A 9463-nucleotide genomic window follows, 5' to 3' on the forward strand; every position below is an offset into this window, starting at 1 on the left:
GAACCTGATTTATCGGATTAGAGACCGGACCAAAAAACAAAAAGACCCGGATGCACAACCCTAGGACTCATGGGTTAAAAAAAAAAAAAAATCCACTCAAAATCAAATGTACCAAAAGTAGTTTAGCCATCAAACTTCCGGTTATAGCTGGGGAATTGTGATATATGCTTATTCTTTTCTTTTTTCACATAACCATATAATTTTAACCAACATAAATGCAACATAAGATATCCCATCATCATAATATAAGGATTTCTCCTTTTCTTTTTATGAAGCAATCTACAACATGAAAATGAACACACCCAGTTTGAAACGCACACACTTCATTGTGGAAAATGCAACAACCAAACAAATTAGGCACAGAACTTTAGAAACACCGTGGGCCAGATAGAATCAATAATAGGCCTCTAAGCAGACAAACTATGCAGCACAACAGTCTCAACTGTCAGCCCAGGCCCGAACCCAAACAGCACACCCCACTCGAGCCCTTCTCCGGTGGTCTTCAGCCCATCCTCAACAGACTTCCTTCTCATCTCATCCAAGATAAACAGCACGCAAGCGCTGGACATGTTGCCATACTCGCTAAGCACGTGACGTGTGGAACGCAACTTTTCGGGCTTGAGAGCCAACTTCTCCTCTACTTGGTCCAGGATTGCAGGCCCACCAGGGTGTGCGATCCAAAAGAGAGAGTTCCAATCTGTGATGCCTAAGGGTTGGAAGGCCTCCACCAAACTCTTCTCAATGTTCTTTGAAATGAGCCCAGGAACATCCTTTAGGAGATGGAATGTAAGCCCAACCTCGCGAAGATGCCCATCGATGGCCCCATCACTATCGGGGAGAATTGTTTGGGCCGCAGAGACTAATTCAAATAAAGGCTTCTCGACCTCGGGGATTGGATCAGCTCCAATTATGATTGCAGCTGCACCATCTCCAAACAAGGCCTGGCCCACAAGACTATCGAGGTGGGCGTCACTAGGCCCACGGAATGTGACAGCGGTGATTTCGGAGCACACGACGAGCACACGTGCACCCTTGTTGTTCTCAGCAAGGTCTTTTGCTAGGCGGAGGACCGTGCCACCGGCGAAACAACCTTGCTGGTACATCATGAGGCGCTTAACAGATGGGCGAAGGCCCAAGAGCTTAGTAAGCTGATAATCAGCCCCGGGCATGTCCACACCACTAGTGGTGCAGAAGAGTAAGTGGGTGATCTTGGACTTGGGCTGGCCCCATTCCTTGATGGCCTTGGTGGCTGCTTCTTTGCCTAGCTTTGGTACTTCAACTACCACCATGTCTTGCCTAGCATCCAACGAAGGAGCCATGTAGGCGCACACGTTGGGATTTTCTTTTAGGATCTCCTCTGTCAAGTACATGTAGCGCTTCTTGATCATGGATTTGTCACCTGAAATTGCATGGCAGAAAGACTAATTACTAAACATAATTGACCGGAGACAACGAAAAACTCTTACGGTTCCCTTTCATTTGTCTGCAACCTGAAATAAACACACAGTGATTGCCAACCCCTCTCTTTTCCCTTAGTTTATATTTTCGCTTTGCACACGCACGCGCGCGCGCGCGCACATACACACACATATATGTATGTATAGACGACTAAATACCTAGCCCAATCTATTCTCATATGATCAACATAAAGCCATCAGCTATTTGCATTTTAGACTCTTTTTACTTGTGGATGATCGAGAAACAAAAACAAAAACATGAACAACCCAAAAAGAGAAAGAAAGAGGAGGTCTTACACATGCGCTTGAACTTCTCTTTGAGCTCAGTCTTGTGCTCGCTGTTGGTGATACGGAAATAATAGTCCGGGTAAGTGCTTTGGTCGACACAATTGGGGGAGTTGCCGTTCCAATGGCCATGACCGTGGCAGGACCCTCAGCCCTCTGAGCCCTTCGGACATCTTCCACTGTCACCATTTTCTCTTCAAACTTCGAGATCAGGACACTAAGCAACTATGTTGTATGCTTAGCAGTGACAGTGGATAGAACTGGGTCTGCTAAAGCCAAAAATATTATGGTATTGGGTGCTGATCTACAAAGCAGTGGAAGAGAGGCGCTACTTATATAAAAACCAGGAGAGAGGTTAGCTGAGGATCACGTGCTTGAACCATCCCCCCATGACAAGCCCCAACAACTTCAAGTTCAAAGTCCGGCTGACACGTGACAGTGTGAAGTTGGTACGTTTGCCTCTCAAACCTCCGCATGATCTTTACTTACCCATATAAATTTCTCTTCGTTTCTTAATTTACTTTCCCCCCACAAAAAGGAAAAATAAATAAAGGGTAGAAAAAAATTCTATTCATTATCACTATACGTCTATACCACACGTTACATATTATTTTTTATTTTTTATTTCTTAATAATGATGAGTAGAAAATTTAATTAATTTAATAAAAATAAAAATAAATAAAAAAATAAGTATAATATGTGATGTTTGAAATGATATTATAGACTCAATTAGCTTAGCTCTCTCTCACTTACCAAACAAATACGCATGCATCGTGACTCGTAGATCTAGGTTTGCGTACTAAACTTGTAGTCTTGTATAAAATCTGACGGTCAACGGAATGCATGCAAAGAATTCAAGCAAACACAGTACACACGATTTAGATTAGATATATTACTAGTATTATAAAAAAAAGTCAAAATATAAATACCTAAATGCTACGACAGACTTTCATGTACATGCATGAACATGAATATGAATGTTATTGATATTTTTTAAATATTTTTTTTAAGAAATTCATAATATTATTAAAAAATACTTACTCAATAATTAAGTAAAAATATAAAAAATAAACCAGTAGTAACCTAACGGAAAAAGTAGTGTTTTCCTAATCTATAACTAAGTTTTTTTTTCTCATATATATGGTACTAGGGACAATGCTACTTATGTATTGTTGGGTATGCTCTCAATGTAATTGTATTTTTTTTTTCTTTCAAATATTTTTTAAATATCTTTAAATGTATAAAAAAAAGACACATATTTATTGGTAGTCACTTTCTTTATTTTTAAAAATAAATAAATAAATAAAATACACGAGTGGTCCAACTAAAGGTGGACAAAACCATGGAACAACTAATTAGCATTTTCCATTTTACTAACTATCTGTTTCCATTCTATCACGATCATGATCGGAAGGAGTGTGACCTCTAATATCGGTGGTAGAAAGAGAACACAAGACTTGGATGACCCAATAATATTTAAGTTGCCGTAAGTGTGGTAAAAGGCCTACGAGTTCGGAGAAAAACAGGCTTGATCTTGTGAACTAGCATAAAGGTTCTGTGTATTAGTATTACTAGCTGGATTTTATATATAATTAAGTACGCACCAACAAAGATCGAATGAAGATTAATATGCATACGAATTGTGAACCACTGATCGATGAAACCAATGCTAGTTAGTTCTAAACCTTGAATTAGGCAATGTGCAAGGGGATGTCGTATAACAGGAAAAAAGGGGCTTCATGTGGTGGATCATCGATCTACCTACTGGTCCACACCTACTATATATACACCAAAGGCCTCAAAGGTTTGAGTTTTGAAACAGCTAGAAATACTAATTATTACTATTATTATTTATGATCATCCTAGTGTTATTTACGTACAAAATATGATTATATATATGTCTAAACATATTATTTAGACTAGTAATGTTATTCTAGGGCATTTACACTGCAAATTATCTACATGACATAATTTGATTTGTCTGATACTGTCATGTGGTGTAGAGGTCTTAAAATAAATTTTTATTATAATTATAAAAAAACTTAAAATATCATATAGTTTCTGGTTTGATAAGTGAGAGTATTTCAAGTACTCTCACTACTATTATTTACTTTATTATTACTTTTCACTTACTTTTTTATTATTCATTATTTTTTATCTACTTTTTACTACTATTTAATATTTTATTATTTTTATTATTATTCATAAATATTGTTAACATTTTTTAGATATTTTTACTATCCAAACCCAGATGTAGAAATTAACAGAACTTCATGTTATATCATAGCTAGTAAATTTTATGATCTTTTGATCTAGACGGTTACATGATCAGGAGCTAGCACACTATTAAAGATTATATATATATATATATATATATATATATATAGAATAATGGCTTGGGAAATGGGAAAAAAAACCTTAATTAATTAATTAATGTTATCGAGTAGCAGTAGAACGTAGTCATGAAGGATAGTGGTAGGTAACGGCCCATTGCATACCAGTCTTTAACATCGGGAAATGTGACTGATCATCGATGTTTAGTATTGTTTACGATGGAAATGATAGACACGATGCATGGGGCCGCAGCCACCAGCAATTACACCTACCCACACTCCATTTGGTTGCAAAAATTTATAGTCTTGGAATATTAATCATGGAACCCGTCACGAGGAGATCAAGTACGAGCTACCACATTATTAATATATATATAGTCCTCAATCTTCAACATATATATTTACTTTAAACGTAAATAACGATAATGATGAAGGATTTGAGGTCGATAATATTTAAGAAGTAAGAGTAAGGAGGTAACCGGTTATGTTTGTTCTGGTTTTAGATATTTTAGAATCGGATTGATATATATTAGTTTTGAGGTTTAAAAAATAGATATCGTTTTGATTATACTTGTAAATTGGTATTTTTAATTTTATCGATTTTGATCTGATTCGATCTGATTTTTTCAGTATATTATATAATAAATATAATATAATATATTATAATATATAATAATATAGTGATAATATATTGTAGTGTATTGTAATATATATTATAATTATATTATGGACTATAGTTACATGTTATAATATATAATATAGTGATATATTATAGTATATTATAATATATAGTGATATAGTATCAGGATAACTATTAATACAATAGACAATAGTGATATAATATTTTAAAATTTAAAATTATATTAATTATTAATTTATCATATAATACAAAATTATTTTAGACATACTTATATATATTATATATAAAAATTCTACATAATATAAAAAATCATATAAAAATACTTTATACAATATAAAAAATTAATATATATATAGACCGGTCTGGTCCGGTGTTAGAAAAAGAAAAATTGAAACTAGATTGATTTTGAGAAAAATGAAACTGGTATTGGACCGAATCGAACCAAATCCGGTACCGAACCATCCCACCGGTTCGGTTTGGTCCGGTCCAGTTCAGTTTACCAGTTCACTGGTTTTTTTTTCACCTCTAAGTAAAAGGCAGCGGTACGTGTATAGCCAGCTTGAACATACGTACGCACTGTTCTAGTTGGAGCATACTGCCCACTAGGAGTAAAATATAAAGTACTTATAAATAATGTGTTTCACACCGTCAACTTCTCAGATAACATGTAATAGATGAGAAGACGGCATAGACAAGCACCCAGTGTTGTCCTCTCATCTGTTGCAAGTTATCCAAGGAGTTGGCAGTGTGAAACACGTCATTTACAGTGGCACCGTCTGTGGGATATTTACATACTTCAACGTGATTTTCACATGCCAACTATTACGCGATCTCAAGCAACCCACGATCAAGAGATGAATGCAGCGGAGGTAGAAGCTGAGGAGAAGTTGAAAAAGGCCATGACAGTGATTGAGCAGTTACAGAAGGAGAATGAAGAGTTGAAGCGGCAGAACGCCGCTACACTGCCTGTCCATAATGAGCAAGTGGAAGGAGATGCACACAATGTAGGAGCCATGGACAGTGAAGAGCTGGAAAAGAAGAGGCTACACGACGAATTGCGTAGTCTCGTTGACAAATATGAGGAGATGGCGAGAAGAATTGGGAGGGGGGGGGGGGGCTCTTTCTTGGAACAATTGCTTAACCGGAATGACCTTCCTTACAACGAGGTAATAATGGCAGTGCCTCTCCCACCCAAGTTTAAGGTTCATCATATTGATATGTATGACAAGTCGTGGGACCCTGTACATCACCTGGAGAACTTAAAAGCGCACAGGACTCTCGATGGCTTTCCCGGAGAGGTAGCTTACCGGAATTTTCTATTAACGTTAAAGGGAATAGCACGGGTATGGTTTGGGGCTTTGCATCCGAGATCCATTAGCAGTTTCGAGGAACTGGCCAAGCAGTTCCTAACGTAGTTCATGGCAAGTAAGAGGTGCCAAAGTCTAGCCGCCTATCTGCTTATCATTAAACAAAGAGAAGGAGAGAGCCTGAAAGCATATCTAACCCACTTCAACAAGGAGAAGTTGACCACAGATGATTAAGATGAAAAGATTACACTAGCTTCCTCCTGAGGGGCATATGGCCTTGGAGCCCATTTATGACTGAGCTGGCCAGGAAGACCCCCTCCACCTTGAGGGAGTTCATGGATAGGGTAGACGACTTCGTTAATGTCGAGGACATATTGCAGGCTCTTCTAGAGCCCAGAAAGCAAGAAGTAAAACCGGAGACTAGGAACCCAAACGACGCTGAAGACAAGAAGACCGGACAGGGTCATTGAGATGGGATATGTGAAAGATATTCCAATCAACGAGAGGAAGGCCACCGCCTCATCCACAATAATTTAAGTGTACAAGAAAACGACCGGGGGATGATGAAGGAAGTGTGCCCACCGGCGAGAGGGCAACGCTATTGCAAGTACCATCAGTCGGACACTCACTGGACAAAAGACTGTTCAACGTTGAAAAAAAGGATTGCCAACTTGGTAGGAAACAGGGAGCTCGAAAGAATGTTGGCCGAGTATCTCAAGCCAAGGAGAGAAGAAGGTCGTGAGCGTGAACCCAGACGAAGTAGAAGTCCCCGACGATAGAAGCAGAAGAGGGAACGTGGACGCAACGCCCCTCGACAGTCACGTGACCAAGACCAAGCTCCTTTTGGGGAGATCCACACTATAGCGGGAGAGTTCGCTAGCGGGGGTGTAACAATGTCCAGCAGAAATGCTCACGCTAAGAGAGCAAGGTATCACAAGGTGTATATGGTGGATAAGCCTCCTAAACACCCTAGACTAAACACCATCCTTACCATCTCATTCGGAGATGAAGATTGCCAAAGGGTCCTATAGCCCACGATGACGCCTTGGTCGTCACCATCCTAATAGCCAACTACACGACCAGGCGGATTCTTGTTGACAACGGGAGCTTAGCCGAAATCTTGTTTCGGAATTCTTTCATTAGAATGGCCATTAGCCCTGATAGGCTACGGTCTTCGCCATCTCCCCTGAAGGGATTCTCGGAAGAAGCTGTCCAACCCATGGGGTGCCATTATGCTACCAGTCACAGTGGGCCAAGGCGCTTACATAGTTACCACAATGACGGATTTCCTAGTGGTCAAAGCTCCATTGTCTTACAACGCCATATTGGGGTGACCAACCCTGAACGACTTAAGGGTAGTCACCTCTACCTACAACTTGAAGATGAAATTCCTGATCGAAACAGGCGTCAACGAGGTTCATGGAGAGTAAATCCTAGTTGGGAATTTTATGCTCAGGAGCTGAAGGCGAAGGCGTCTAGTGTGTTTGTCGCGAATAGTCTAGACAAAAGGATGCCACCCTCGCCCTTAGTCGAAGTCGGCCAGGACATAGAATCGAGAGATGAGAACAACTTGATGTAGGTCGAAGCAAATGAGCCACTATAGGTAGTAGCCTTACATTCGAAACACCCAAACACCACCAAGAGGGTCAAGACGAGGCTCCTGCCGCAATACAGAGAGGCGTTGAAACAGTTGCTGATCGAATACAGAGAAGTGTTCGCCTGGAGCCAATAACGTATGTCAAGGATTGACAATGTCATCATAGAACACAAGTTTTGCGTCAACCTAGAGGCAAAAAAAAGTGCGCCAAAAGAGGAGGTTGGTCAATACGAAGAAGTGCACGACCATAGTCGAGGAGATAGACCTTCTCTTGGTGGTAGGATTTATAAAAGAAACATACCACCAGAGTGGCTCTTTAATGTAGTTGTAACACCCCGTATTTTAGTGTATTTTTAATTGAAGGATTATTTTTATTAATTTAAAAATTGATTCTCTTGTTTTAAATTTATCGGATTTTTAGTTGGTTTATTTTTTTTTATGATTTTTAATTTGTGAAAATTATTTTGGTATGCTTTCTATATATTAATTATTGTTATACATTTAAATTGCTCTATATTTTAAATTAGTTTATTGTTGGATTTAATTATTTTATTTTCATTTAATCACTACATTTAAATTATTTTATTTAACTTGCTGTTTTGAAATCTTTTTCGTTGGATCATTTGTGTACACAATATGTGAGGACTGGACCTCATTTCTTTCCCTCACTTTTTCTTTTTCTTTTTTTCTTTTCCTCTTTTTCTTTTCTTTTTCCCCTCTTTTTCTTTTCTCCTCTCTCCCTTCTTCTCTCCCCATGCACATGACACATTCCCTTCTCTTCCCTGTCGTTTTTTTTTCTTCCACCCTCAGCGCCGCCATGCTCTACCTCTGTGTGTCACCACTCCTCCCGTTTTCTTCCACTCCGGCCAGTGACCTCACCCTTCGGTTTCCAGCCCCTCTCGCGCCGCCATCAGCCTCCACGCACGGCATCAAGCTGCGTCACCTCTCGTGTTCGTGCACCGCCGTTGCACCACCATTGGCCGCCATCTTTTCACCACATCACCCTTGACCTCCCAGCAACCTAAACCATCCATCCCCAGCTCCGATCTACCACCGGTGAAACTCCACCATCTACTTTTTCGGTTTGAGCATTTTGGCCTCCAAACACCTCCCACGCCGCCACCCACGGTCAACCACCACCATCATTAGCTTCACCGATATCCATAAGCCATTCCCTAGTAATCTAGTTTGTCCTTGTTCAAAAGTGAGTTTTTGAGACCCACGGCCACAGTGCATTTTGCATTGTTACGTTGCCGTGCCACCACTTTTATCACCTCCATGATCCTTCAAAAATTATACTATAGCGCTGTAAGTATTTTTCCAAAGAACTTTCATGATTTAAATGCATTTTTACACTAACTCATTTTATTGTGATATGGTTGGTTGTGTCAGACTGAGTCCGAGGAGTAAGGGGGTCGGATGGATTGGAGGATAAAGTTGTTTGTGTGTTTGGATTGTGTTGTGAATTGTTGGTTGTTGGTTGTTGGATATTGTGTCGTATCATGTATATTGCATATTTGCACGCATGATCATGTTTGTAAATGAAAACTGGGTTTTCATGTGAGAAATGGATTTTGGGTGCGTGCGTATCATGACCCCAAGCCGAAATGGGGCATTATCTCGGTGGAGCTCCTCTGATCACTCGGGAGTAGAATATACTGAGTGACGTCTCATGGGTTGTTGCTGGGCGACAACCGGATCAGACGGGATGGTAATGCTCTCGTGCTGACTTCGTAGCCCCTCTGCTAGCGGGGGCTAGAGGATGCTTGGCCATGAACACACTGGGCGCAGAACTGTGCATCGCTCGTTACGAAATCACACTCATGGTCGTTACCCATGGTGTG

The 9463-nt window shown here is 39.8% G+C and overlaps 1 protein-coding gene across 1 annotated transcript; it reads right to left on the bottom strand.

Moving 5' to 3' along the window:
- Positions 1-216: 216 nt before the first annotated feature.
- On the bottom strand, positions 217-2049 carry LOC121256474 (chalcone synthase 2-like). The gene is given in 3 exon segments (XM_041157284.1): positions 217-1399; positions 1755-1850; positions 1853-2049. Coding segments are annotated over 3 exon segments (1167 nt in total). The 5' UTR covers positions 1932-2049; the 3' UTR covers positions 217-407.
- Positions 2050-9463: the final 7414 nt, after the last annotated feature.

This window comes from Juglans microcarpa x Juglans regia, chromosome 1D, assembly GCF_004785595.1.
Source record: "Juglans microcarpa x Juglans regia isolate MS1-56 chromosome 1D, Jm3101_v1.0, whole genome shotgun sequence".
NCBI lineage: Eukaryota > Viridiplantae > Streptophyta > Magnoliopsida > Fagales > Juglandaceae > Juglans > Juglans microcarpa x Juglans regia.